The sequence below is a fragment of the Aspergillus uvarum genome (assembly GCF_003184745.1).
Source record: "Aspergillus uvarum CBS 121591 unplaced genomic scaffold BO82scaffold_66, whole genome shotgun sequence".
Lineage (NCBI taxonomy): Eukaryota > Fungi > Ascomycota > Eurotiomycetes > Eurotiales > Aspergillaceae > Aspergillus > Aspergillus uvarum.
In genome coordinates, this window is record NW_020291363.1 from 63,595 (window position 1) to 90,993 (window position 27,399).

A 27,399-nucleotide genomic window follows, 5' to 3' on the forward strand; every position below is an offset into this window, starting at 1 on the left:
GGGTGAAACCACGCTAAAATAAGCTCGTGGGGGCGGAAAATCGAGGACTGGCATAGGCCGAACCCGGCGCATCGAAAATGTGATTGTCAGCAGGATTGCTAACAGGTTTCCGATTGGAATCTGACATTGAGGCTCGTGGACTGGAAATCTCTCGCCCTCCGACGGAGATGCGATCGTCGTCAATTTTTACTCGCTCCGCTCCGTAGATGTGACCCGCCTTTCTTCAGACGCAGCGGCCATTGTTGGCTTGGCGGAAATGCTTAGTGTCTTTTCCCAACGCGGTTAGTCTGATTAAGGGCGTAACTACACGTATCCATGCCTTGTGCTGATAGATACTCGACTTCAAAAGTGAGGACATGCAGTTGACGGTCAATAGGACAGTAGTATACACTCTGGAAACTAGAAGAGAAGTGCAATTCCATTTCCAGAATCGGCTCTGTAATACCAATCTATGCTTGGTTTTAAACTGCGACATAACAAGTACAGAATCGTTGGTATTGATAGCAAGCTTGCCGTGCCGAAAAATATATATATATATATATTTACAACCACACAACTTGGCGTCATTCCGATCCGAGATCCCGCACTCATAACTTTCGCCATACTACTAGTACTTCTACTACTACAATAACAATTCGGAAAAAAAATGCAGAGAATTAAAATGATAAAAGCAATGTGGGGCAGGTCGAAAACAAACTATCATAGAAATTTCCAGCGGAGCAATGGAATTGAAGTAGAAGACTATGTACAATCGATACAGCTAGATCAACTATTCTCATGATGACAGAAACCCTGGAAGCCATTTCATGTCTCGTAGATAACATATCACGAACCTCCTTTGACCTTCTGCCCCATCAACCGATTGGCAGTCAGACTGGCCGTGATCGCTTCCTTCACCCCTCGATGCCACCCGTGGGCATCCAGGACGTTCATCGCCTTCTCCGTACTCCCCCCGGGAACACAGACATCGTTTTTCAGCTGTGCCAGTGGGACGCTGGGGATTTCGCGCGCGAATGCTCCGGATCCAATGCAAGACTGTGTAATTAGATCCCGGGCGAGAGACTCGGGAAGTCCGAGGGACATGCCAGTTGCGACCATACTATCCATAAGACGGTAGAAGTAGGCGGGAGCGGATCTGGTACGAGTTGTCGGATTAGCAAGATGGTCTTTTCCGAAAAATATCGAGGTGCGCCAACATGACCCCAAGAAGGGATTTAGAGGAGGGTAACTCACCCTGAAATAGCAGCCACAACATTTAACTGATCTTCGTGGGCCAGCGTGACAACGCTCGGCGAGATTGCTTCAAACATGCGGGTGAGAGTCTCCAGCTGGCAGGGAGTGACCAGTGGCGAGGGGAAGAGTCCGGTTGCGCCCTGGCAAACCATAACCGGGGTGTTGGGCATCGACCGGACGATGGGCGTGCCCGTGGGAAGCCATTCTTGCAATTGCGCGATGGTGATGCCTGGACAGAGTGTGATCACGACAGGAGGAGTGCGACTAGCTTGAATGTGGGGGTAGACATCGGCACAGACCAGCTGGACATGCTGAGGCTTGGTGACGATGAAGAGAAAATGGCCTTGCTCGTCATCGGTCGCCTCCCCCTGCCAGAGCGCTGGATCCCCGTTGTCGAGAGTTATCGCAAGACCGGGAAATTCCTCGCGCAGACAGTGAGCGTGTTGCTCACGTCGAACCGTCAGGGTGATCTTGCTGGGGTCCAGGTTCAAAGGCGAGGCCAGAAGTCCGGTGGCGATACCTTTGCCCAAGACCCCGCACCCGGCAATAGTGATGCGAGGAGCAGGGTAACCAGAGTTTCGAGAAATCTTGTGAATCATGATGAACACAAAGTTAGCTGACTTGGAGGGTGAGCCTTCATTACCAGCGCGTCGAGGTGGTAGGATATAACCAGAAAGACGATGAATCACGTGATTTCGAAGAGGAGTAAAGAGTCGAGGATGCCTGCCAGGGGCCCGTACTAGATAGACAGCCTGTCACCCAAAGGGGTTAAGTCTATGGTACATACTAGGTAACGTATCCACTAGCTGAATTCGCCTAGTCGAGTAACCCCTTGAGGAAGGTATCATTGGGGTTGTGGATGGTGCCACAGAGTGACAGCGAGTGTAACTTTACCGTGCGGGAAGAGCCGTCGACCGCCAGCTCGAGCCCTATCTTTATCGCCTCGCCACTATCAGCCGCTTGCTCCCGACATCGGCTCCCTCGCAATCAGGAGTGCCAATTCGAGATAAATACATCTTCCTTTTTGGTTTTGAACCGTAGTAGCTAGTAGTCTACTATCAATTACAACTTGAATCCTTCCAGCCTCCGCTTTCTACTACTACCAATCGTCCGTTGCCATGGGAGTTGCCACCGAGAACAATCTCCCGCAACCCTATGCGGAGGAGACGATTCTCGCTCTGCTGGACTCGATCGGTCTCAGCCGTCCTGTCGCAATCAAGCCCCTGAAGGTGACCGCTGCTTTCCACATCATCTACGTCTTGACCTACCCCCGAGCTATCATTGCGCCATTATTGCGATCGGACAGACCCCTCCCCTCAAGTGGGGAAGAAAAGGAGGTGGACTTGATCCTGCGCATCTCCGGGAATCATGTGCCGCGCATCAAGACGGAGAATGAGACTGCGATCCTGACGTGGCTGCGCGAGCACACCTCCATCCCTGTCCCCGATGTGGTTGCCTTTGATGTGACCAGTGCCAACCCCTTAGGGTGCGAGTATCTGATTTGCAACCGGTGCCCGGGCCAAGCCATCTCCGACATCTACTCGACTCTAAGCGAGGCTCAAATCGACTCGATTCTGTTGCAGCTGATGAACATCCTTCTCGAGCTCCATCAACACCAGTTTTCACGAATCGGGGGGCTGGCCTTCGACGAGCAGCAGCAGCAGCAGCAGCAGCAGCGCAGCATCACCGTCGGCCCCATGCTGGACGAGCATTTCTGGTTCACCGGTGACATCCCGCGCTACTTCTCCAAAGAGGAAACCTTTACGACCCTCAATTACCGCGGGCCCTTCAATAGCTTCACCGATTACGTCTCTGCCGCCGTGCGATCCTACCTGCACGTGGCCGACATCCATCCCTCGCTGCAGAGCCCGCTGGCCCCGTATCGCCCCCGTATCGCCGCCTTCCTCGATCGCCTCCCCGCGCTCGCCGGGGACACACCCACGGAGCGCGACTTCTACCTCGCGCACAAGGATCTTCACTTTGCCAATATCCTCTACGACCCGGCCACCGACCGCATCACTGCCATCTTGGACTGGGAATTCGCTGGCACCGTCCCCTATCCACAGTGGGATCCGGTCCGCGCCTTCCTGTGGAACGCGCAGCCCGGCCAGGAGTCGTTTGACGAGAAATACCGGCTGCGCGATCGGTTCTGGCAACTCTGTCGCGAGCACGGGGCAGCGGTGTTGGCCGAGACGGAGTGGCTGGACCCGCGGCTGGAGAATATGCATTTCGTGCGGAATGCCTTGCGCGGGATTACAACCAATGTGCCACGGGGGTTGCATCCCGAGGCTGTGGAACGGTGGTTCGGTGACCTGGAGAAGGGGCTGGCTTACTTCCAGCTGTAGACGGAAGAGAGGAGGGAGGGAGGGAGGGAGGGGGGAGAGGTCAAGAATGACTGTGCTTAGTTGTCGCATGATGAACAAGAAGGGACAGATGTCCATATTGCGGGTTGTATGGATATTTTAGTCAATGGGGGACCAGGTATTCCTGCTACTTGAAGGGAAGACTCCAGCACAGAGGGGTGTATTGGTGGTAGGATGCGTATATATATTCATTTACTTGATGAATGCTACAATACCACCGATTCCGACTCCACCAGTTTCTTCTCCAACCACTTCCCAATTCGCACACAGTTATCATCCACCGCCACTGCAAATCGATCGGCCACCCAGAACACCACGAACAGCAACACCGACCACGCCAGAAGGAATCCCATTAGATACGGGCCCGTTGCCTCGTGCCCCGTGATCTGCCACATCAGGGGGAATAGCCGATAGCCCAAGCCATGCATCAATGGCCCATGCACGATATAGATCGAGTAACTGATCCACCCCAAATACTGCACGAGCCGGACGTCTAGAACTCGAGAAAAGCGACTCTCCTTGGCGCTGTGCGAGATTACACCGACGAGGATAATGGCCCCCAACGAGGGGAAGACGCGGTAGAAGCGCACGTCCCACGAGGGCAAGATCTTGGCCAGCGTCATGTAGCCTGGGGTGCGGTGAATGCATTTGTCCGGGGCGGAGAGGAAATACAGGGAGATGAAGACGAGCACCACCCGGAGAAAGAGGATGCACAGTCCCGTGTGGGCGGGAGTGATGGCTTCGGGGGCTCGGGCAGCGTCCCAGCGAAGGGAGGTTTCGGCCAGCAAGCTCCCAGCCAGAAACAGGACCATCACCCACCGAACATGCCCGTAGCAGTAGGCAATCAGACCGATCAGAATGGCCACGCGGTACCGGTAGCGGAGCCGCACCAACACCAGGAGAATGAGGAACAGCAGGAGCGAGGCCCGGAATTCCATCGGGATGGTCCACAGATGCACGTCGTACTCGGGATAGGTCTCCTCCCAGGCAAAGATGTTGGTCATGTTCCACATCATGGATGCCCAGTGGGCGGTCTGCGCCCCAAAGGTGGGCAACCGGGCTTGGTGGTACTCGTTTTCGGCAGTAATGATGGTTTGATCCACTGCAACCTGGGCGGGATAATCCCAGGCCCCAGTCTGGATCAAAATCATAGTGATCAGCGTAGCTAGGGTTGTGGGCAGGAAAAGGCGGAACCCGCGGCGGAAGGTCGAGGAGCTCAGACTAGGGAAGACAGCCTCCAGTTTGCTGGCTCGCACCAGCTGCCAGGATCGGTAGGAGAGCACGAAACCCGACAGCACAAAGAAGATACAGACCGGGGCAGACCCGGAATAGACAAGCCGAATGATTGGCAGCTGGTGGAGGCGCAGATTGTGCTCAATGGGCTCGTTGTTGTGGGCGCAATGAGGTTCACGATGAGCCTCCTCGGGGGTAAGCCCGTAGCCGTAATTGACAAAGTTGTGAAAGGCCGAGATGATATGGTAGTTGACCACGCAGAGCGCAGCTACTCCGCGGAGCCCATCAAGAGGGGAGGTGCGGCGCAGAGATGGCGGTTCAGTTCTGTGCCGCCATAAACTGGTGATGAAGTATGGCAGTAGCGCCGTCAAGACGAGAGTAAGGCACTTGGGAAGCCTCTTGCGGGCTTGTTGCAGCCATGCCTCATACACATGGGGCTTTTGTTTCTCGGCATCATGTTCACCATCGACATACTCGTCCAGCTCAAGTGAGGCCGTGCGGTGGGATAGAAGTGGCTCCATTAGAGAATAACCGAGGAAAGAAAGAGAAAATGAAAAGAAAAGGAAGCTCGACACGAAGAATCAGTCCGGGGCACAGGGACTACCCGAAAGTCATCCAAACGTTTGCTCTTCATTTTTGTAATTCCGACGGTGCAGTATGTACATCACAACAGGCATGACAAATGATGGCATGGAATGGCCCTGCAGGACCAGAGCTGCAGGACAGGGTTCCCAAACCAGGTTAGAGCGGGAGAAAAGCCAGGTAAAAACTCCGAGTGCTCATTACACAAGCCTGTGTGTCAAGCGTTTGGCTTGCAGCGATCTTGCGATCTGGCCAGAAGTAGGGCTAATTTAGCGCGGGGTTGGAGACAGAAACGCAGGACCGAGGCCGATCCTTCCAATACCCCGTAAAACACTAGCCGTAATATTCTCCCCCTCCCAACCGACTAAAAAAAAGTCCCGATAGCAATCAAGCTAAAGATACTCGCCGCGGCAACAAATGACAGTCCAACCATCGACATCGACTCATCCAATTGTGCCCCAAAAAGGCAGGTATACGACGTCGCCGGCGCCGCGATGGCATCAAACACCGCCTCGAGCATGCTATCCGGCAGCAAGTCTCCCTCGGACCCCGTCAACTGCGCGATAAGGCCCCCGACTCCACCGCCGAACCCGATACCCAGTGCATACAGCACGACCCCTAATTGCATTCGTAAGATTGGTGGATTAACGCCTTCTGGCATCGAAGGACGAGGCGATAACATACCTGTGTATACTATCGTCGGTGAGCGTGATGCTGATAACAGAGCCGCCCCTATAGCCATGCACACTGCACTGCCTCGCATCGTCCACAGGTCAAGCCGATAGGGGCCAAAGAGAGGAGTCGCATCGGCCGAGTGCGTCGGGGATTGCCGTCGCAAGAAGAGGGGTCGGATGCAACGCATGAGGATGGCGAGTCCCATCAGGCTGACGACAGCTTTGAGGCAGAGGAGGAACCCGGTCTAGAGCAAGGAGGATGGATGGTCAGTATTGTCGCTCCGGTTCACGGAGCGCATTCTTCGCGAGGAGTTACCTACCTCGGTCATAGTGTCTTGATAACGGTGAGACACGGTTGGAAGGAGAAGAGAAAATGGGTAACGTCCGATGCGGGATATGAGGCATGTCGCAACGAGCCAGGAGACCCGCAGGTCAGACCGCGAGGGAATCGTGGGCTTCCTTAATTGCTTCAGGCAGGAAGTCGCCAAGGTGCTCAATTCGTGCTGTTCTGTATGTTTGTCGGCAGTATGCTGGCGTGGGTTCCGCGGCCGTTCATCGGAGGGTATCAGAAAGGCTAGTGGGAGAGTGACGATAGGGATGATGAGACCCAGTAGTAGCGACACGTAGACATTGTAGCTCAGGGCGAAGGTGGCAATTGCGGAGCCAGCGAATTCGGCGGTTAACAGGGTTGTGGTGATATGGAATGTAGATGAGTGGCTAGGAATAGTAAATGACAATCCATGTTAGTATTCGATGCTCAATTCTTTTTGGTTTGGTTCTGGCTTTCAAAGGAGGTGGTGACAGTACCGGTCGGATGAGGCTGTCTTGTCACTAAGCAAAGACGATATTAGGGCTATTGTGGTTCGCGAATCGCCGCCGAACAATCGAAATAACGAGGAGCACCACGTCCAGGGTAAAGGCAGTCCTGACCATCCTGTATCAAGCCTGTGAGCTCACTCACGCCTCAAAACTCTAACTCCAAAGAGCCGGTTAGGGCATTTCCATACCCACGAAGAGGATCCAGCTCTCTGCCAAGATTGTACCCCCCCAATTCAACACAAGCATGAATCGACGCGAGAAATGCTTCCGCATGCGTGTTAGAATAACAAGGTATAGTATATCTAAATGGGGAAAGACGAACAGTCAGTACCGTAGCCTCGATAGGTGGAAACAGAGAAGAAGAAGATGATGATGAGAAGAATGAAGTGGAGATCATCTACCGGGGACACAATCAAAGGCAACCTGCCATCCTTGGATATAAGAGGCGTAGGGAAGAATCGCTCCCTGTGAAAGGCCATGACCAGACAGATATAGATGTTGAAACTTTGCCTCAGTGATTATAGCTTCATAAAGCCGCAGATGGGATAGTAGTTGAACAGAAGCACACAGTTGCCGTAAAAACACTATCGAGAAACAAAGAAACAGTGGTTTAGATTTGGAACTGGGCCGGGAGTTGGAGGGAACCGCCGAAGATAGCAACGGCAATGTCTCATTAGAGCCATTACTTCGCGCACAATCCTTCGAAATAAACCAAAGACTGATGGCAGACGACTCAGATAACGATATCCATGCCATCTCGGAAGATAGGTGAGGATGGTAGAGGTCAAATCAATGATTGGGGTTCCTAGAGTGCAGGATATCTTTCATAAGAACTTTCTAAATGAACGTAGCCGGCTGGATTGGACCGAAAATGCCTTAGGGACTTCTGCCCTGTGACGGGGGTTAGTCAAGTGTTCAATCCGGAGCTAAGAGCGACATCAGACCCTTCCACCTCGACATCCCGGACATTCCGGGTGATCAGTTTGCTCGGTGATAAGAGCCAGAGCAAGCGGAAACTGTGCAGGAGCGCGGACCAACAATCAGGGGAGGGGCTGGTGCGCATTAAGCCGATAGGAAGTCTGACCTGGCTGGGAAATTAGAGCAGTATGCGGGACCAAACTAATAGGATTGCCCTGGTTATCCCGGCGAACTTCCCCTCCTCTAGTCTGCTCATCAGCAACTCCAGTTCCTAAGCTGAGCTCTTTCCCCCTCACTTCCATCCACTGTCATTCTCTCTCGTCACACCGAAAACCAAGCATTCATTCTACTTCGACAGCTCAATATGCAGTCGTGGGTGCTATTATCGCGTATCAGGCGCTCACTGAATCGCTGGATTCCTTCCCACCAGCCCCAGTACGAGCAGGTCGAAGCGATTGATTTAGAGGAGCTCCGTGCTGATGGTTCCCGCGTGGATGTGGCACGGCATGAGTATGGCATCTTGCAGGACTGGCTTACCTCTTTGATGCGTTCAGTGCAATCAGCCGACTACTTGGAGCAAGCCTGGCTGCCAGGGACCTCGAAAGATGCTCATTACTATGTCCCACTGTCAGGAATGGCACGCCAATCCCAGTGGGTAAAGACAATTACAAGCAAGGAATTTCTATGTCCTCTCTTGGCTTCAGCTGGACTGGAGGTATGATCGTACGGAAGCAGTATGAGTCCAGGTAACAGTGCGCTAACCAATTGGCATTGACTAGATGCTTGCCTCGCTCTTGACGCTTCTCCTCCCGTTATTCCTCCGACGAGTTCTGCAGGATCCTACTCATATCGGAAACTTTGTGGCTCTTTTTCTAGCTAGTGCGGTGGCTACGTTGGCTGGACGTGCCAAAGATCAGATCTGCCGAGTTTTGTCTGTTCGAGCTTCGTCTGTTCTTTCCCTGGCTATATTCCAAAAGAGTGTTCGTTTTTCGAACCTGGCGCATCTCCGGAGTCCCGTGGGAAAGGTCTTGGGCAGCTCCACAACCGATATGATGCTAGTCCGAAACTATGTTCTCAAGGTTCATGATATCTGGAGTAGTCCTGTGCAGTTACTCCTCATCGCGTTTATGATCGTTCGTCTGCTTGGTTTATCTGGGGTCGTGGGTAAGGTTGGAGCCTCGCTGTGTAACCGAAATCAGTTACTAACTTTCATCAGGCTATGTGGCAATGTCCATCCTTCTATTTTCCCAGACTAGGGCCAACGCTGCGGTGGGTGTAGCAGTGGAAGACTACCTGCGCATCGATGAGGTGCGCATCAATCACCTCAACTCCGCCTTCCAAAAGATCCGCGGTATCAAATCTTTGGGATTGGAACCCATGTTTCTCAAGGAGATACGATCAGCCCGAGAGATTCAATTGGAAGCCCTATGGCGTCGTCTGCGCGTCGTCTTTTGCTTCTTTATCTCCATAAACCAGATGATTCCCGCAGTCACCGCGATGGTTTCCTTGACAAGCTACTGGTATACTGGCCACGAGCTGGTGCCAGAGGTGGTATTCCCTGCCTTGACATTATTCGAAATGACATTTTCGCCAGCCTCCAAATTCTCCCTCTCGGTAACCCGTCAGTTCTCTATTCTCCCGTGTGTCCGACGCATTCTCCATATCCTGCAACAAACGGAACATCAGCCTGCTAGTCAGAAACCAGGGGAAGTTCCCCAGTCGAGCGATGCCAGCGCCGGCAATCTGATCAATTTTCATGATGCGAAAGTATCCTACCCGAACGCAGATGACAGTTCGACTAGCTTTGTCTTAGGACCGATCACAATGGGTATACCGGCTAATAAATTGACAATCATACATGGAGCCAGTGGCAGTGGTAAGTCCACGGTGCTAGCGGCCATTGGCGGGCAAGCCGAGGTCATTGAGGGTCAACTCCTACGAAACTCGGCAACAATGGCCCTATGCACTCAAGACCCGTGGATTATGCTTGGTACTGTTCGTGATAATATCACATTTCTGCGGTCTTACGAGCCTGTGCGCTATCGTCAAGTCGTCCGCCTCTGCTGCCTCGAGTCAGACATTGCCTCGTTTCCGGGCGGCGACCTCGCAATTGTAGGGGAAAGTGGCGCTAATCTCAGTGGTGGCCAGAAGGCCAGAATTTCTTTGGCACGAGCGATCTACAGCGAGGCAGATCTTCTGCTCTTGGATGATTGTCTGGCTGCGGTTGACCCCCGGGTGGCACGCAAGCTGTTTCATGAGTGCATCCTCAAGCTGCCGCAGACCGTGATTTTAGGTAAAGCTACATCTGCACTAGGAAAAGGTCGAATGCTAAGTAGGCTCTTTGTAGTTACACATCAGACCGAGTTCATCCGATACTGCGACCATGTTGTTTCCTTGGCCAACGGCATGGTTGCTGAGGTAGGTAGTCCCGAGGAGCTACGAAAAAACCCACATGGGGTTATTGGGTCAATCCTCCTCGGTGAGACGGGCACTTATAGCAAGGATCATTTGGATGGAGTTATGAGCATGGAATCAACGTCTAATGAAGATTCTGCTGATTCCAAGCAAATCACCTTAGTGGAGGAGGAGCGCGCCCGTGGTAAGGTTGACACTGACTTATATCGTTTCTACTTTGAATGTGCTGGGGGCCCTCGATTCATAATGCTGCTCTCCCTCATGCTCTTTCTCACCGTTGCTGTTCGAATTGTTAACAGTTTCTGGTTACCATGGTGGATGGGAAATGTGCTATCTGTCTCGACACCTACTTATCTTACAGGGTATGCTCTAGTCGTCATGCTACAGGCCACCTTCATTGGTATGTTTTGCTCGAAACAATCGACGGGACGAACTCAGTACTGACGATGACAATCACGCTTGTAGCCTCAGTTGGAGTGATCCTTGTATTGGGAACGATGAAGGCTAGCCGGAGTATCCATGAGGGCGTCGTCACCCGTCTTTTCCGCGCACCTTTGGACTTTTTCAGTGGACAGCCTTTAGGTCGCGTCTTGAATCGGCTATCGGTAGATATCGATGGGATCGACTTTCGGCTCATCAATGCGGGCGATCTATTGCTGATGGCTGCAACATCGCTGTTTGCGGCGGTCATTGTGCTTGTCTGGAGCTCTCCTTACCTTCTGCTGGCCTTCGGACCGATATTCTACTTTCAATATCGTATTCAGTCGCTCTATCGAGTGTAAGTGATCCGTTCTCTCTTAAGCAGCGCTTACTGCAGTTTGTCCAGAATTGATGAATAACTTCTGTACGTCAGGTCTGCCCGCGAACTCCGACGTGTTTGCTCTATCCTGGACTCCCCCGTCCTCTCCGTCATCACAGAGAGTATGGCTTCGATGCCGACGATACAGACGTATGATGCACGAGAGCTGTTTGAAGAACGTCACCGTGTAGCTCTTAGCCGGGCTATTGTCGGAATCACCGTCCGCTACGCATTGGAAACATGGATTACACTGCGGATCGAGATGCTATCGGTGGGCCTGCTGGGGTGTGCGGGTTTGCTCGGGGTCTTCGGTGTGCTGGACTCGTTACAGATGGGGCTCATCTTCACCCTCAGTATCTCATTGTCGAAGCATATGCACCAATTTCTGTGGTCTTTGATCAATGTCGAGGTCGAGATGAACTCCACGGAACGACTACGACACTACATGACTCGGATCCCGGTGGAAGATGACCACCGCGTGCAGCCGACGAGCCCAACCTGGATGGGGGATACTCCGGACGGGGCGCATCCTTACATTGTAATCAAGTCTCCCGACTCCGAGCCAGAAGGTGAGATCATCTTTACCAACGTCACGGTCCAATATCCGCGCAGCCAAAGCCCATCCCTCCGAGACTTCTCGATGTGCATCCGATCGGGCGAGAAAGTGGGAATCATCGGACATAGTGGTGAGTGTATCCCAAACCCATCCTTTCACATCACCGTCCGGCCTATCTAATGCGCACATTCTTGCCTAGGCTCGGGAAAATCGACTATATTGGCGGCGTTATCGGCCCTCGCCCCGGTGGTGCACGGCCGGATCAACATCCGCGGGACCCCGATCAACGACCTCCCTCTTACCACCCTCCGAAGCATGGTACACGTCCTCCCGCAAGACTCGGTTCTGTTCCCCGGCTCGGTGCGTCAGAATCTCGATCCGCAGCTCTCTCACTCTGATGACACGCTACTCCATGCGCTTTCCGTGGTGGGGGCATTCCACGCCTTTGACCTCCGACACAGCGGCCCTCTGTCCGAGGAAGGGGGGGCGCAGGCCGATCCTACACACCGCTGCACAAACAGCAGCAATCTGCTCGACCTCGTGATTGCACCAGGGGGCACGAATCTCTCGGCTGGACAGGCCCAGCTGATTTGTTTGGCCCGCGCTCTGCTGGCCAACCCCCGCATCCTCGTCCTGGACGAGGCGACCTCGAGTGTGGACTTGCAGATGGAGAACCATATTCAGCAGGTCTTACAGAAGCACTTCCGCGATAGTATCATTTTGTGTGTGGCGCACCGTCCGACGAGCGTGGCGTGGATGGATCGAGTGATCGTCATGGCAGACGGCATGTGTGTCCGCGAAGAAGACCGATCAGGTATTCAGACGGATGTTTGAGATATGTCTCCAAATCACTAGAGCGCCGTTCAGGTCAGTGAACTTGTTGTAATAGAGAAAAAAACACCCTGCCACCAATGACTATAAGGAAAAGTGTAGCAAATTCGAGCTTTATTGAAAGGGGAAAGCAGTTTCTTCCTACGATATCAGACAGTCAAGTGAAAATCACCAAAAGCGTTCAGACAAAGAAGAAGGGAAGTGCATGACATACTGCCTTTAGCCAAGAGGAGGCTCGCTTTGTCTTATAGTATACTTACTAAGTAGACCATTATGCATTCACGACAAGATTGCAGTTTTGGTGGTCTTTTCATCCCGATGGCTACCACAGCCTTACAAAGAAGATCCCTCAGCTAATTTCGTCGGGGCATCGTTCTCAGTTACTATCAAATCAGAGTTGGAGCTCATATAATACTGCTTGTCACTTAGAGATTCATATGCCTTATCCACATTCTGTCGTTGTTTCTTCGTGGATCAGGGCCAATAGAGTACGGTGTAGCCTTGATTTACCGGATCCCTGTCTTTCGCCCTTCTTGTGTATGTAAAGTTGACTAGCCAATCTTGTCAATGACACCCCCACAACGGTCTATGCTATACATGCCGGAAACTGGGCGGGTTGCTGAAATGCCAAACCTGTCGTTGGTCTTATTACGGCGCCTGTAGTACACCCGTCGACACGGGTACAGAACCATTATTCTTTTGCCTGCCGTGCAAGGGAAGAGGGTAGGATTGAGCCGGGGGGGCGGTCCATGCGAAGATGAACAGGCCAGCCGGTAGGAGCACAGAGCCCACCAGCGCGGAAGCCTTGGCGCCGGGTTTTCAGGGCTATGTAGTAGTATAGGTAGAGGAAGTAGCCCCCCGCTTCAATCTTCCTGTGTGCCCCTCCATCCCGCATTTAAGTCGATGGTGAAACTTTCCGGAACATATGGACGATTGAAACAAAGTAGGCTCCGGGAGCTGTTCATTCGTGGCGAGTTTTGTGTCTAATGCCCCCTTTCCCTCTAGCTGTAGCCCGTGTTAGTGACCGGCACCATTGGTTCCCTCTGATTTCCAGTCTGTATAGTGGACCAACTTGTCACCTAGCGGTCAGGTGTTCAGCCTCATCGTTGATTTCATCCTCTATCGCTGCTTTAGGAAAGAGTTGGCCTACTATCCATTTGCCATTGGGTGAAAGATAAGCAAGAATAAGAAGCGCCGTTTTCTTGAGCAGAGGGCTCCTCAACTCCGAGCCCATCCGATCGTGTCGCAGGTGGAATACGAAAAAGAGCATTACCGACGAATGCTAACTGATCATCTTAACAACCATGGTACGTCGCCCTTGCGGCTGGAAGTCCACCCATTCGGTGGGTGTGGATATGAAATGTGGCTTAGTGCATCCACAGGGAGGGTCCTGGAAGCCTAATGCCATTTCCACTTCCACTGACGCTATTGTGGCAAATCAAAACACCAACAAAACTCATTGAAATCTGAGAGTTGACAAACAGGCAAGATCACCAATACTAATGATCGTACCAGAAAGTGCAGATTGAGCAAGTGTAGTAGTCCCAAAGAACATTATCAGTTGGTCCCGTCTTCTTGAGCCTGGGAATATCAATTTTACAATCCGCATTGATGGAGACTTTCCCCATCCATTTGCAGGCTCGGACTCAACCCAGCATAACTGGAGCGAGCCAGTCAGTATCAGCGACAGGGCGTCAAGGCAGAGTTTTCTGCATGCAACATACCTTCCCAGCCCCAGTCCCTCATGACACTCAGCCAGTGCATCTCAGTCCTGATGAAAGCTTCGCGATTAAACTCCAACCCCACCACCGAGCCCACAGCCGACAATGTCCGATTTGGAGACGGCTCCACCGCGGCATCATCGCGCCTCCTCCAGGCTTCTAACGTCACCTCGAGACATCGATCGGCGATCCCCGAGCTATTCAAGCTCGATAAGTGATGCCATTGCCTGCGCACCCAGAGGCGGTCCTCCGCCTCGGCCACCTCGCACTCTGCGATGGTCCTCGGCTGCGGGTATCACGGCTGGAGCTACAACACTACGGGCGCCCTTACCAAGGCACCGATGTTCGACGATCTCCCTGGATTCAAGAAAGAGGCGAACAGTCTTTTTGAGATTCACACCAAGCAGGACGATGCCGGGTTTCTGTTCGTCAACTTTGATCAGAGTGCGGAGGCGAGGAACAGCCCCCTGCCCCCCGCCGCGAAGATCGGTCATCCGGTGATGATCTACCAGACATCTCAGTATCTGGACAGCTGGACGCCCAGAAGCGACTTCAACTGGAAGATCATGGGTAAGATTTCCCGCTGCTGTCTACCTTTTCCTTCCTGCTTGCTATAGGCGAGTGATAGAGAGCGAGCGAGTGAGCGCCCATGCTCATCACCGCTAACAAACAAATAGTCGCTCACAACGAGAACCACGAAATCCGCGAAGGCCACCGCCTCGTCGAGACCGGCATTGTTGCTAGTCTGAAGGCCCTGCCGGCGCTGGAAATCTCCCACATGAGCCAGCTCCGTTCGGCCTGCTGACAACGGTCTACACGAAGCGTGGTTCGCCCTTCTGGTTCTTGGTCTCCTATTCGCCCGATTCGGCCGGGCAGACGACCGTGCGATGCGAAGCATACTCAGTGCGGAAGCAGCATACGCCGCTCGATAGCGATGTGAAGAAGAACTGGGGCGAGCAGCTGCGGTTGAAAGTCCAGGGATTTGAACAGGCGTACCGGAAGGCCCTCAGGGATGGGCCTAACCTGGGCGCCAGTGTTGGTAAGTTGGGCGAAGTTTATCTTAGGGTACCCTCTGACAGCGTCTGCATAGATGGCCAAGCTTTTATTGCTGATCAGGTAGATGTGCATCTGGAGCGGGAGGTGGCCGAGGGCAAGGAGATCCGACCGGCGGCAGTGCAAGCCTCGAATGGTGCCACATCGGCAGCCGATAAATGTGAGTCAGCGGTTCTTCTCATTCTCGCGATCCAGTTTTGACCGTGCGCAGTGTGCCAAGCAATGGAATGTGGTGCTAGTAGTAAACTTGACTGGTGATGAGGTTACGTGGTATGATGCACCTACTTGATTCCTCGTTGTTCGCTATATGCGGACTTCGCGCCCCCCCCCCGCGGCTGTGGCTACTACCCTTCCAATACTGCATCTTGTGGGTATATAGGCAATGGCGGAGAGTCGCAAAATGGGTTTTTTGTTCATAGTCTACAACTGCTAGTGATCTGTGCTCCCCGTACCTCCCGTACCTCCGAAGAGCGGGATTCAGAGCCACACATAGAGGTTGACAAGATGTATCGGCGAGGTTGCGTGAATGGCACTTAAGCATGCAGAGATGTTTTTAACACCGACGTAAGGGGGTCAATTACCGTTTCGTGCCTCTAGACTCTCGTCTGACTGCTCTGACTCTACTTTCTTGTTTCTGTTTACCGCTCCGTCGACGGAATCGCAAGATGCGGGGGTGCAACAATATAACAATCGTGGCCTAAGCATCGACTACGCTAATGACACCCATTCGATGTAGGCTATAATCTAAGGCAATCACATTGCCGAAATTACAACGTGGTCTATACGTAATGTAGACGAATCTGGGATGGGTCTAATAGGGATTCACTGATTTATCCTCCACTTTCCCAGAGGCGTGGCAGTATCGAGGGCAGTGCAAAAATAAATAGCAGCATGAAAACAGAAAAAAGCAGAAGCAAGGCCTAAGCATTCGATCTGTAAAATAGCGTCGTGGGGTGCAGGAGCTGCCTATGGGACAATCGATTGGACAAGCGCGAAACGCAAGTTCGGTCAGCACATCGATCAGTAGAGATTTATGCTTTAGTTCACATCCACCAATCTGCAACCATGAGATATCCGCGCGGTAAACACTATACCTGCCTAGCCCAGAACCCTGTCTAGAAATCGCTCAAAGATACCTCTGCAAGCACAAGTTAGCCCCCCAAAACCCTCTGTGCGGTGCAAGGTCGTATCTTACGTCGCTGGCTGAGGAATATAGTTGCGCTCATCTTCTTCAATCAAATCCAAGCCTTGCCTCAGGTCCACCTCACTGGAATTCATGATCTTCGTCTTGTGAGCGAGTTTCCATCCGACGTAAAGAATCGGACACACAGCAACCATAGTGTACCTATACATCAGGTTCCGGTCAATTATCACAAGCTTTGGGCGGATCTCCAACGCCGTCGAACTTACGAGAACAGGAAATTAGAGACCTGCCACTGTCCCTCCAGGGGCAGGAAGACAGAGTACCCCCCGACAAATGTCATAACAAACGTACCCACGAGCCCATACCAAGCCGCATACGGCTGGAGAATGCTCTTGTACGGCAGAGTATCGCGGCTCATACCCTGGGCCTTGAATGCACGGTAGAAGCAGAGATAGGTCGCGCACATGCAGCTAAAATTGATGAGCTGTGAGGCGGTCACCAGGGAGACGAGCCAGTTAAGCACCACGGCTGTGCTCGATGAAAGCTGGAGGAACGAGATGAGCGCGATGAGGAGGACGAGCGCGACGCAAAAGATTGGCACGCCCTTCTTGGTACATCTGGTGAAGCATCGCGGGGCCTTGCCTTCCAGTGCGAGACCGTAGAGTGAGCGAGAAGCGCAGTAGACAAAGGAGTTTCCGGCCGAAAAGGCTGCTGTGAGAACTAGAGCGTTGACAATGTGAGGGAGAACCCCGACACCGAGTCGGTTCATGGCTACCACATAAGGTGAAGCGGCAGCTCCGGCCTCGCCGCTTCCGAGAGCAGCTGTCAATTCTGGGTCGTTGTAGGGGACGAGAACCCCGACGCAGAGCGATCCCAGGACAAAGAAGGTAGTCAATCGGTAGAAGACGGTGTTGAATGCTCGGGGCATTGTCACCCGAGGATTTTGGGCCTCCCCTGCGGCCATGGATACGTAATCAGGCCCTGCAATGGTGAAGGACGCTTGGATAAGGCATTGTAGAAAGCCGAGGAACTTGCCAAGATTTCCCTGGTAATACAACTCAGCGAAGGCGCCCGGTTCGTTCCAGTACCGGAAGCCGAAGCGATCTCCTTGCGGATTTCCCCCGAGCATAACGATGAAAGTGAAAACTATCAGCCCGACAATGAGAAAGAACTTGCCAAGGGCGGACCAGAACTCAGCCTATCCGTACCATTGGACAGCCTGGAGATTAAGCACAGCATATAGAACGATTATGATGGCTATGATTGCGCCAACGGGTACTGCTTCACTCCAGAAGTGAATAACGAGGTTACAGGCCACGACTTCAAACGGCACAAGTGCGGCCTCAAAAATGAAGAAGTTCCAACCTGCCGCAAACCCAAACGCCTCATCGACGTAGCGACCGGCGAAGCGAATGAATGGCGAGGAGATGGGCATGTAGGAGACCATTTCAGCAACGGACACTGTGACAGCGAGGATAAACGTACACCAGATACTGAAGGCGATGAATAAACTTCCTGGGCCACCATTTAGTAGACCTTGGCCTATTTGAACCTATAGAGGCAAATGGCGTCAGCGTGTGCAACACGACGTCGTTCATTCATAAGAGCACAACCTGGCTATTTCTAGTACAGCTCGTACATCTCGGTCGGACGCGACTTACAAAAAGGGTAGTCCCAATAGTACCTCCGATACCAATCAGCTGGATGTGGCGAGGCTTGAGATTCCGATGGGTTGCTCGAGGTGTTAACGGTCGTGAGGCTCCTTGAAGGACATCGGGAGAGTCAAGCGGGGGGCAACCGCTGACGCCCTTCTCATTGTCGAGGACATCGGCTGGGAATGCGGAGTACGGTTTGGAGGACATATCCAACACAGAGCCGGTGTTGCATTAGGGATCACAGCGTACAGATATAGGAAGTAGAGTGAAAAGCTCAAAAACGTACAACATAGGTGTCGCTACTTTTGTCAAGAGGCATGCAGTGCCTTCAATTGTTAAGAGCAACAGTGGCAATTGCGTGAGAATCGGGCGACCTTTGGGCGTACCAAAGGAAGACTATAAACCGGCGAGGGGTCATAACCCAACATTACCAGGATTCCAGGCAATTGAAGCAAACTACGCACTGGAAGATCTTAGTTTGAGGCTATCCTATACGTATCAGATAAAGCCTCGGTTAATACCCCACAACCACTAGCTTACTTGGGTAATTCTACCCCAGCTCAGGATTGCTGATTGCGGTACTTCTCCGGGTTGAGTAAAGAGTAGAGCAATAGAGCTGATCTTCTCGGATTGATTGAGCAACGTGGCAATTCGCTCGTCATGGGTAAGTTTTTCCTGGAGAATGAGGGCAACGAGGCCTTGAGAGCGGAAGTAATTCCCCAATTCAATGTTGAAGCGCCAAGCAACCCTCAAGCAGACAATGCATACAGTTCTCATAAGCGTTATAGAATCGAATACGGAGCCAGTGGCAACCAAGCAGGTCACCTAGGGTCCGTCCATTCCTGTCACAAATATTGTTGGCGAGGCTGTTGCAATGAATCAAGCCCCCCACACCCGCATCAGTTCTGCTGCGACCATAATCACCTCCACCATCAATATTTCCCGCACCTGTTGGTAACCCCTTGTGCTTCCTCAGTTCAACGTTGCACCCACATAACGAGGTACGCGAGAACTGGCAAGAAAGAATAGAAGGATGTCACTAAGCCCCCTCATAAGCCTTCTCCAAGAGTGTAACATCCAGCTTTCTCATCTTCATCATCTCATTAGTGACACGGTCTTTCCTTTCCGCGTCCTCATCACTCAACATCTCCTTGAGCTGCTTTGGGATGATCTGCCACGAGAGCCCGAACCTATCAGCGACCCATCCGCACTGCTGCTTCTCCTCATTGCCTCCCTCCCCCAACTTGTTCCAATAGTAGTCAACCTCTGCCTGATCCTTGCAGTCAACCTGGAAGGAGATTGCTTCGGAGAATTTGAAGTATGGCCCGCCGTTCAGTCCAGTGAACGGAAGTCCGTTCAATTCAAATTCAACGATCATGACGCTCCCGGGTTCCCGACCGTGGTATTCTCTGCCGGCTTCGGTGTATCGCTGGGTGGTTATGATTTTGGAGCTTGGGAATATAGAGACGTAGAATTGGGCCGCTTCTTCAGCATTGCCATCGAACCAGAGACAGGGAGTTATTTTTGATAGAGCCATGAATATGATCGTTATGGGAATGAAGTTCGAAACTGGATGGCATGAAGTCAGAGTCGATGATCCGTGTTCGGCTGCTTTTAGATTATCAGTACATCGAAGTTGGGGTCGAATACGAGCCAAGAAATTTTGATTGGCCTCCACATCCCTGGCTCATTGCTGCCACAATTAGGCACCGAGATGCTGCCTACTCGTTCTCAGCAACTAAGAGGATGACAAACCGACCTATTCCCCAGTCGCCTTTTTTGGGCTCTCGGCATGGTAGCCTTGCACCCAGAGTCAGTCTAAGCACCAGAGTTGTCAATGTATCTATATGCTTGATTATAACAGCGGGTATTACTGAGGCCAGTAAGCTCTACAACGACAAGAAATTGCCTAAGCCCGAGATTTTCATTACCATTGCATCATCCCCAGAGACCAGAGTGTGCAAAGCCCGATAGCCAATCCCTGCGAGAATCTGAAGTGGATACAGCATATAATCTGAATTTCCGACCCGGTTGACTCTCAGAACGTGATCGAAGAGACACTCAAGAGTTGGTACAAATTACAAGGAGAGCTTGGCCATTGGCGGCGGCCAACACTGCACATAATAAAAAAAGGGAGAAATGCACCCTTTACCTGGTAGCGACCCTGGACCTACTTGAGATACGGTGACTGCATTACATCTACATTTCTAAGAGGCAAGATAAAATAACAACGGAGTACCATATCTGTGATGAGACGTGCATATCTCGTCTGTATCTTATGTAGCATGCCCAGCCATGGTCATGTGATCGGGGCGCCCTAGCCAGCTCCTGGCCCGGTCGGCCTTGTCAATCTCCGTTCCTTTTCGCTTCGTCCACGAATCCAGCCGGCTCGAATAAGATACTTTCCCCGAGCTCCGCTGCACGCAAGTGAGTATACCAGGTCTGTACCAGCCTCTTAACAGATTCCACTTATCCATGAGCTTGTTTGGGGAGTTGCTGACATTTAGTCAGATCTTTTGTTCTTTTCCTGTATTCCTTTTCGTCCACTTCCGCATTATCTCACCACGAAATAGCTCAACTTCCTGCCCCATAACTGTGTGTACCACTTTGCGATCTGGGCATATGCTGGGAATGGGGTTCTTCTTATCTTACAAAGGATTGTCGCACCATCCAGTCCAACAGACAATATAAATAGAAAAGAGAAATTTTCTGCTGGACAGTGAGAGGTGGTTCGTGAACGTAATAGTGGAGCGAAGTGGGGGACTGGATTACAAAACTCATACAAATCCCTCGTCGATGCGACGGGTATTTTTTGCCGAGCCCGGCTAAAGTTGTCCCAACAAAGCTTGGTTCTTTGGGCCTTACAAGGCTGTAAGTTAGCCCTGTTACGACTGGAGTCTGTTGCATCCGATCCCTTCCGAACAGGCTTTCATCGCCATTGGTACGGAGGACTCCCAATACTATGACTAACGTTTGAAAAGACAGTTACACCGGTAAATAGTATTGTAAGGTTGAAACCGATTGATAACCCCGCGGTCAAATGGGATTCTTTGGCTAGGGCGGATACCCCTTTCTCCTTCGTCTTCTGCCGAGTTATCCATCTTATTTTATCAATCGAACACGGATCAGATAAATCCTGGCACTTACCCCTCCAATCCAATCTTCTTGGGACGTTCTTGGATTGGTTCTGGCAAGATGGTTTCGGAGAAATGGAATATCAGCTCAATGCTGCTGTTCTCGACGGCTTTGTTGGCACTGTCGGCCTTCAATTATGGTCTGAGCGACCAGGCCTTCTCGTCGTGTCAGGCCATGGACTCTTTCATCCGGCAATTTGGCAAGTACGACGCCTCAACTGAATCCTGGAAGATTCCCGCTCTGGACACCTCCCTATACAACAGTATTAAAGCAGCCGGCCAAATTATCGGTGAGTAGAGCCTTCTCTTGGGTTTATTGTCGATTCCACTGGTGATTAGCTACTAATGAAGCCTTTCGATAGGAGTCTTCCTCGGTGGTTATGTTAGCAACAGATGGGGACGGCGAATGTGCATCTTCTCGATGAGTGTTTATGCTCTCGGTAGTGCTTCGGTCGTAGTTAGCTCTACCACCCAAGCTCAGCTTCAGACTGCACGAGCGCTTCACTGTGAGTGATTTCACTGCATATAAGTCTTTCAAATCCGGCTAATGAGGTTCATACGGCTACAGATATCTACCTTGGAATGCAATTGGCTGTCATTCCTACCTTCCTTGCCGAACTGGCACCCGCCAAGAACAGAGGTGGAATTGGGGTGATATACTGGCTGAGTATCAAGTGCGGTGGGCTGTTCATCACCGGCGTGGCCCGAGCAACGAAGACAATGACGACCGATGCCGCATGGCGGATCCCGTTTGGCCTCATCCTCGTCATCCCCTTCATAGTCCTCTGTTTGGTCTGGTTCATTCCCGAGTCACCACGCTGGTATCTCCTCCGCGATCGTCAGCGCGAAGCCCTCCAAGCCCTCACGGCCCTCAAGCCGAAGAATACTCCTGAACAAGTCATTCAAGAAGAGTTCGATGTTCTCTCTGCCAAGGTGGCCGAGCAACTCCAGAAGAAGTCGTTCAGGGATGTCTTCACTCTCCAGAATCGACAGCGTACCTTTGTGGTTGCTGCCACAAACTTCTTCCAGCAGGCGACTGGTCAGGCTTTCGCCTCGCAATACGGAACCTTGTTTGTCAAGCAATTGAAGTCGGTCAATCCGTTCAGCGTGACCCTCGGTACTAACGCTGTGGATATTGGCGCCATTATCATTTGTGCATCGTTGATTGATATCGTCGGACGTCGGTGAGTAGTAGCTTCCAATCTCGTACTGCCGTCGCATCAACCTGAAATCCTAACCACGAGAAGAATGCTCTTCCATACTAGCTCATCACTCCAGACCGTGGCTCTGATGACCATGGGCGGTCTTGGCACCGCGGATTCCAGCAATGTCCACGCCAAGCAGGGGATTGTAGCCATGCTCCTGCTCTTCAGCTTCAGCTGGTCTCTGGGTTGGGCCCCCCTGGTATACGTGTTGGGTGCCGAGCTTCCCTCTTCTCCTCTCCGTGAGATGACGCTTCAGATCGCATATACCGTCAAGCTAGTCACCGAGTATGTTAAGACCTTGTTTCTTTCCCTTCCGCGATGCACGGTCGAACCCTAACCCGTGTGAATAGATTCGCCGTGACTTTCACATATCCTTACATGGAAACGGCCGACACCCCGCATCATGTTGATCTCGGCGGTAAACTAGGCTTCATTTATGGTTCCCTGTCAGCATTGGCTTTTCTCTTTGGATGGTTCTTCATTCCCGAGACCAAGCAGTTGGAAATCGAGGACCTTGATAAGCAGTTCGGTATCTTCAAGCTTGCGGATGCTGAAGAGCTGACGAAGGGAGAACGGGCCGTAATCACCGAATTTCCTCAGTAGAAAAGCATTTTGGAGCGTCATGGATTCGAACTTTGATGGCGAATTTGATTTCAAGTATAGGTTTGGATGGTATTAATTGATACTTCTTCACAACCTAAGTTCAGTGGGGCCATCGTTTAACCTGATTTGTGGCTTACGCAGAAAACAATTTTCACTGACAATATCTCCGAAGTTCATTATGATTATATCGGATATCTGGGAGCATTCGTTGCTTCAGCGTTCTGGTCGCTATAATTGATACCCCCTGCTTGAATGCAAATATTTTCTTTGACCATGCGACTCAATACCTGGGATGCGACCGTAAAAGCCACGTGACCTTGTTCTCAACCTGCGAAGAGCTTAATTAGTGATTACCGTGTTTTGCAGATTCGGGTTATGCGTTTTCAGACTCCCTGGCCCTTTCTCGGCGCCACTCTCGAAGACTAGTATATTATAAGCCTGGATGGTCATGTAGGTTTTATACATCGTGTACCTAAGGATTGAAACAGGACTGACTGTAAGAACGCTGTGCTAGTTTTTTCAATCTCCGCCTAGGCGGGGTCCGCCGTCGGGCACATAATCGGGGAATTTGCCGCGCGGTGGCCGATGTGGGAGATTGTCTGAATGGCCTCGTTAGCCCTCTGCGTTCTCCTAGCCTTGATGCCCGAGACTTCCGCCGTGCCCGTGTCTGATCGGCGTCGCCCTCGCCCTCGCCGGGTGATCTAGAGCAGTGGTAGATCTGCTGAATAGAAGTGTGAGAGGATCGAATAAAAGTTCCTTGCCTTGTCAGCTCATAGAAGTAGTTCCTCTACCCTCACGGCTGCTGCTGTTAACTCCATGAAGCAGAGCCTGAACTCTGGTAAGTGAGCTTGTCCATTCTCCGATGAATAGCTCTCTACTTACTAGGGAACATAGCAGTGCAGCATTCGTCGCAGTGGCCGGTGGGTATCCCTCACGATATTCTTGAACTTCACTAAGACGAAAGCCATCCTTGGTGTTATTGGAAGGCGAATTCCATGATGATCTGGTAACCCTCCAACGATACAACAGTGTCACCGGCGACGAGGATCCTATCCTGCCAGACCACGTATGTGTTTCTAGCTCGTTCATCAGTCTCGAAGTCTAGAGGCAGTTGGAGACAGGAGAGGCCTCTGGTTGTTGATATTGATCAAAGAGCTTTCACCGTCGGAAGTCATACCATAGGCTATTATTGGAATTCACACCTTCACTATTTGAGGCGTGCGACGGAAACACGAGAACTGAGTCACCATTGATAGCTACTCACAGAAGATATAACAAAGTCGATTGTGTCGACATGTCTTTGGGCAGACTTAAACTGATGTGGCTTATATTGCATGATAGCCTCGACTGGGCTGTGACTTCGACACGTGGCGGGAAATGGGCACTCCAGCGAACGGAGATTACCGACTGCGCGTCGACGGGACTCGAGAAATTTGGCGAAGAAGAGAATTATCAGACCATACTCCGACCTCCAGCCAAGAAGGGAGCTGCGACGGCAAGGGACCTCCGTTCTGATATCCTCAACACGAAGCATTTTTATAGCTAGGGATGTATCGCCTAAAAGCTGAATATCGCTTCTGTTTCCAGCAATGGGATACGCCAGCCCTGAGAGCATGCCCTAGCGATCCTAATGTCTCCTGCCATGCTGGATCAAAGCCCTCCCCTTTGATTTTCTTTGTAGACTTTATTATCATAAGATTGTCTTATATTGTCTTCATGTATTAAGATTGCCTGCATTATTTAGTGTTAATGCTTATCGGAGCCGGCGTACCATCGTGGCAGTTGCCAGCCGACGGTGGTTGGAAGCAGGCGCTGACCGTGTGCGTGGGAATTCAGACAACGCGATAACTGTCCGTATAGCCCCGGACAACATTCAGCAATCATAAATTGGGTCTGAACTCCTACTAAAGTAATCATGTTGCCCATGTCATAGCACCCAGACAACCTATTTGACCACGTGGTGGCTGACGTGATACCACACGGAAGTCTCCAATGGAATATCTCCAATACATGACATCCAGTAGTCCGTGAGGGTATAATATCCAAAACAACAATCTTCATATAAGAGTTCTCTGTGGATATAATAGTTGGGTGCATATAGCCCTTAACTCCCAGATCTTCAGCCGATGCCTTAGACAAAATTGGCCCACAACAGACAAGAGTTCATGACCCAGACTCAGAATTGCTCCAAGGGAACAAGTAAAGAAATTGAGCTCGCCAAGGAGCTAGTGTAGTTTAGCGCCAGCACTGCCACACATTCAAGGGCTGCTCCAGCCTGTCAGAGGCAGCGAAATGCGTGGGGCTCAAATCCTTCCCCCCTTTTGGTAACGGAATAGGGCTGGGCGGGATACGGGCTCGACACCCTAGGCCAGTAGTTTTGAGAAACAGTTGGAGATCCTGAGTAAATGGTGGGGGTCCGTTCTTGCACGGGTCGGCAGGGCCGGAGGAGGCTCGCATATGAGGATCAGGGTTCGGTTAGGCAGAAGGATCATGTGGGCCCCACCAGCCCCAAAGAATTTTGAAGTAGAGCTGAGGGCCTAATCACAGTCCTTGCTGGTTCGATTGAAGGACCTCCCGTCGCAACGATCGAAGCCAGTGGAAGTGTGAAGACAGATCTTTGTGAAAAGACAAATCGCCGGCATCATCGAGCATCCCCACCGCAGCTGCTGCTCTGAAGTAAAACCATGCTCGTACTTGTGACTTGCTGGCGGCGGCGGCGCCAGTGATACATGCCCATGTGAGAACAACGGGAAAATGTCGCATCCATACATCGTCTTCGGTCAATGCCAGCACGTCGCGTAGATCACTGGCTGTGGCGTCTAGGTACTCGGCAAGGTCGCTCGTATTAGCCCCGCCGGTTGTGATAGCGTGGAAAATTCGAAACGCTATAGAACAACAATGGCACACGGGATCATCGCTTGTCGGAAGTTGCATGCTGTTGCCTTGCGCCTCGTTGTAGTCCCAATTATCTGTGGATCGATGGGCTAGAAGCTGAAGCTTGAGCTTCTGGATGTATTGGAACAAGGCCTGGATGGAGCGACCGGGGAAATCCGGTGCACATCGACTGATAAGTGTACTGAGAACTCGTTCCTCGAGGCCAGGTAGTGACATAGGGGGGCAGTGCGGTAAAGGTCTTGAGTCCGTGTCAAAAACAATATCTGAGATAACACCGTTTCTGTGATCCGGTCAGGGACTCATTTCCATTCATGGTAGAAGGGCCGACGAACACGTAGATGAGAGATGCCGTTAGTCCTTCCAGGCCTAGTTTTTCCAAACCACCCCTTAGCTGGACGATCTTCGCCAGACCAGCTCGGTGCACCTCCGCAGCAGCTCTATCCCCGGTGAGGACCTAGTGCTTTATCAGTATCTGGCCTGCACGCTGGCTAAGGGACTTATCTTGCATACAGCGAAGAGTGCCAGCGGCGTGATTGCAGCTATCGTACGGTCGTCTAGTGCCGTTCTCGGGTCTGATAGACGCTTCTTGACCGATTTGATCAGTTCATTGTAATGATACAGAGTGATCGTGCTCTGCTGTACTCCGCGGCGAAGATCAAAATTAGAGGAGCCGGTAAAGAGAGTTGCGTGGAACAAGCACGGGTCGCTCATTGCACCCCTCATCCAGGTAGTCTGCAATTTATAAGAGCTAGATCTATCGTTAATCGGCACGCGTGTGGCATTGTGGCATTCAACAACTGGAGCCCCAGAATGTCAGCCCAAGCTGAAAGAGATTGGGAGGGAGGGCTTACAGTGCTTGATCAGGCGTGGCATGTACCAGCGAGAAGCGATGGGATAGGAATCTGAGACGGCTGGAGCCTGAATGGCCCACGAGATATAAACTTGACTCTCGATAGCGTCCCAGGACTTGGGCGTGACATTCTTGGAACTGTGCATGTGGTGACTGTCAGTCACCAAAGCTTTTGAGGTCTGGTTTGGGATGCTTTCGGTGACGCGGTAGAGGGCATAGGAACACACTCGCCCGGCCCTAGGGAGAATGGGTTAAAATGCGCGCCGGCAAGGATATATGGGTGGAGACAAACCTTTGGCACAAAGAGCAAGTAGGGTAAGCTCTGTCGCATTTTCTTTTGCGCAAGCGACAAGACTCGCAAGCAACAAGCATGACCTTCATCGCGAAGAGGCTGAGAGAGGCGGCGTGGTAGAGATGAGGCTGCGAGCGCGGCCGGTAAGGTAGAAGATAAGATCAACCCGGGTCCAGAACGAGTCTAGCCGTTTTGGGCTGTCTGACAACCTTCAGGTTCCCGCCAAGCGAACACAGCCACTGCTTTCATCACTGACACAAGCGACGACAATTCCCTTTCAGTCTCGCATGTATATCATTAGGATGAATTCATAGGAGAATGTCCTTGGGTGCTGAGTTATTGATGCCATGCTTATTCCCGACGAGCTACCTGCATCTCTCCTGTCTTAATCTTGTGAATAATGCTTTGGTAGAGAAGATGCTCA

General features: G+C 51.8%; 10 protein-coding genes across 10 annotated transcripts; 4 read left to right on the forward strand and 6 right to left on the reverse strand.

The window, feature by feature from the left end:
• Positions 1–813: 813 nt before the first annotated feature.
• On the reverse strand, positions 814–1,895 carry BO82DRAFT_319305 (pyrroline-5-carboxylate reductase family protein). The gene is made up of 2 exons (XM_025632672.1): positions 1,234–1,895; positions 814–1,135 (listed from the first exon to the last, which is right to left on the reverse strand). Exons 1-2 carry the CDS (start codon positions 1,830–1,832, stop codon positions 826–828), a joined length of 909 nt encoding a protein of 302 aa, XP_025487777.1. The 5' UTR covers positions 1,833–1,895; the 3' UTR covers positions 814–825.
• A 456-nt stretch (positions 1,896–2,351) lies between these two features.
• Positions 2,352–3,585, forward strand: BO82DRAFT_344553 (phosphotransferase family protein; the record flags this gene model as incomplete). The annotated part of the gene is made up of 2 exons (XM_025633668.1): positions 2,352–2,851; positions 2,915–3,585. The coding sequence occupies 2 exons, from the start codon at positions 2,352–2,354 to the stop codon at positions 3,576–3,578; spliced, it is 1,164 nt and encodes a 387-aa protein (XP_025487778.1). The 3' UTR covers positions 3,579–3,585.
• A 217-nt stretch (positions 3,586–3,802) lies between these two features.
• BO82DRAFT_377888 (acyltransferase family protein) lies at positions 3,803–5,463 on the reverse strand (the record flags this gene model as incomplete). Its single annotated transcript, XM_025637609.1, has 2 exons — positions 3,803–5,227; positions 5,434–5,463. 2 exons carry the CDS (start codon positions 5,461–5,463, stop codon positions 3,803–3,805), a joined length of 1,455 nt encoding a protein of 484 aa, XP_025487779.1.
• Positions 5,464–5,775: 312 nt separating this feature from the next.
• BO82DRAFT_406010 (uncharacterized protein) lies at positions 5,776–7,018 on the reverse strand (the record flags this gene model as incomplete). Its single annotated transcript, XM_025639536.1, has 4 exons — positions 5,776–6,029; positions 6,096–6,330; positions 6,406–6,802; positions 6,918–7,018. The coding sequence occupies 4 exons, from the start codon at positions 7,016–7,018 to the stop codon at positions 5,776–5,778; spliced, it is 987 nt and encodes a 328-aa protein (XP_025487780.1).
• A 1,583-nt stretch (positions 7,019–8,601) lies between these two features.
• BO82DRAFT_293464 (P-loop containing nucleoside triphosphate hydrolase protein) lies at positions 8,602–12,426 on the forward strand (the record flags this gene model as incomplete). Its single annotated transcript, XM_025631794.1, has 8 exons — positions 8,602–8,986; positions 9,039–10,115; positions 10,170–10,637; positions 10,703–11,015; positions 11,091–11,514; positions 11,584–11,722; positions 11,792–12,018; positions 12,085–12,426. The coding sequence occupies 8 exons, from the start codon at positions 8,602–8,604 to the stop codon at positions 12,424–12,426; spliced, it is 3,375 nt and encodes a 1,124-aa protein (XP_025487781.1).
• Positions 12,427–14,419: 1,993 nt separating this feature from the next.
• BO82DRAFT_368356 (uncharacterized protein) lies at positions 14,420–15,486 on the forward strand (the record flags this gene model as incomplete). Its single annotated transcript, XM_025637115.1, has 4 exons — positions 14,420–14,714; positions 14,932–15,183; positions 15,235–15,357; positions 15,440–15,486. The coding sequence occupies 4 exons, from the start codon at positions 14,420–14,422 to the stop codon at positions 15,484–15,486; spliced, it is 717 nt and encodes a 238-aa protein (XP_025487782.1).
• An 836-nt stretch (positions 15,487–16,322) lies between these two features.
• Positions 16,323–18,203, reverse strand: BO82DRAFT_423363 (uncharacterized protein; the record flags this gene model as incomplete). Its single annotated transcript, XM_025640239.1, has 4 exons — positions 16,323–16,542; positions 16,608–17,539; positions 17,576–17,893; positions 18,003–18,203. 4 exons carry the CDS (start codon positions 18,201–18,203, stop codon positions 16,389–16,391), a joined length of 1,605 nt encoding a protein of 534 aa, XP_025487783.1. The 3' UTR covers positions 16,323–16,388.
• Positions 18,204–18,621: 418 nt separating this feature from the next.
• BO82DRAFT_358101 (VOC family protein) lies at positions 18,622–19,565 on the reverse strand. Its single transcript, XM_025636189.1, has one exon. It carries the CDS (start codon positions 19,531–19,533, stop codon positions 19,036–19,038), a length of 498 nt encoding a protein of 165 aa, XP_025487784.1. The 5' UTR covers positions 19,534–19,565; the 3' UTR covers positions 18,622–19,035.
• A 1,561-nt stretch (positions 19,566–21,126) lies between these two features.
• Positions 21,127–23,017, forward strand: BO82DRAFT_319312 (general substrate transporter). Its single transcript, XM_025632673.1, has 5 exons — positions 21,127–21,420; positions 21,493–21,636; positions 21,699–22,314; positions 22,378–22,620; positions 22,686–23,017. The coding sequence occupies exons 1-5, from the start codon at positions 21,192–21,194 to the stop codon at positions 22,936–22,938; spliced, it is 1,485 nt and encodes a 494-aa protein (XP_025487785.1). The 5' UTR covers positions 21,127–21,191; the 3' UTR covers positions 22,939–23,017.
• A 2,879-nt stretch (positions 23,018–25,896) lies between these two features.
• Positions 25,897–27,092, reverse strand: BO82DRAFT_176823 (Zn(II)2Cys6 transcription factor). Its single transcript, XM_025630385.1, has 4 exons — positions 26,976–27,092; positions 26,685–26,920; positions 26,344–26,630; positions 25,897–26,287 (listed from the first exon to the last, which is right to left on the reverse strand). The coding sequence occupies exons 1-4, from the start codon at positions 27,062–27,064 to the stop codon at positions 26,084–26,086; spliced, it is 816 nt and encodes a 271-aa protein (XP_025487786.1). The 5' UTR covers positions 27,065–27,092; the 3' UTR covers positions 25,897–26,083.
• Between the last annotated feature and the right edge of the window lie 307 nt (positions 27,093–27,399).

Excerpts from the sequence above, each read along its gene's own strand:
- BO82DRAFT_358101 (XM_025636189.1), bottom strand. The coding sequence starts at position 19,533 with ATGGCTCTATCAAAAATAACTCCCTGTCTCTGGTTCGATGGCAATGCT.
- BO82DRAFT_176823 (XM_025630385.1), bottom strand. The coding sequence starts at position 27,064 with ATGAAGGTCATGCTTGTTGCTTGCGAGTCTTGTCGCTTGCGCAAAAGA. Across the intron at positions 26,921-26,975 it reads ACTTGCTCTTTGTGCCAAAG|GGCCGGGCGAGTGTGTTCCT; the intron begins GTTTGTCTCCAC and ends CATTCTCCCTAG. Across the intron at positions 26,288-26,343 it reads CGCCGCTGGCACTCTTCGCT|GTCCTCACCGGGGATAGAGC; the intron begins GTATGCAAGATA and ends ATAAAGCACTAG.
- BO82DRAFT_319312 (XM_025632673.1), top strand. The coding sequence starts at position 21,192 with ATGGTTTCGGAGAAATGGAATATCAGCTCAATGCTGCTGTTCTCGACG. Across the intron at positions 21,421-21,492 it reads AGCAGCCGGCCAAATTATCG|GAGTCTTCCTCGGTGGTTAT; the intron begins GTGAGTAGAGCC and ends GCCTTTCGATAG. Across the intron at positions 22,621-22,685 it reads ACCGTCAAGCTAGTCACCGA|ATTCGCCGTGACTTTCACAT; the intron begins GTATGTTAAGAC and ends CCGTGTGAATAG.
- BO82DRAFT_319305 (XM_025632672.1), bottom strand. The coding sequence starts at position 1,832 with ATGATTCACAAGATTTCTCGAAACTCTGGTTACCCTGCTCCTCGCATC. Across the intron at positions 1,136-1,233 it reads GTTGTGGCTGCTATTTCAGG|ATCCGCTCCCGCCTACTTCT; the intron begins GTGAGTTACCCT and ends AACTCGTACCAG.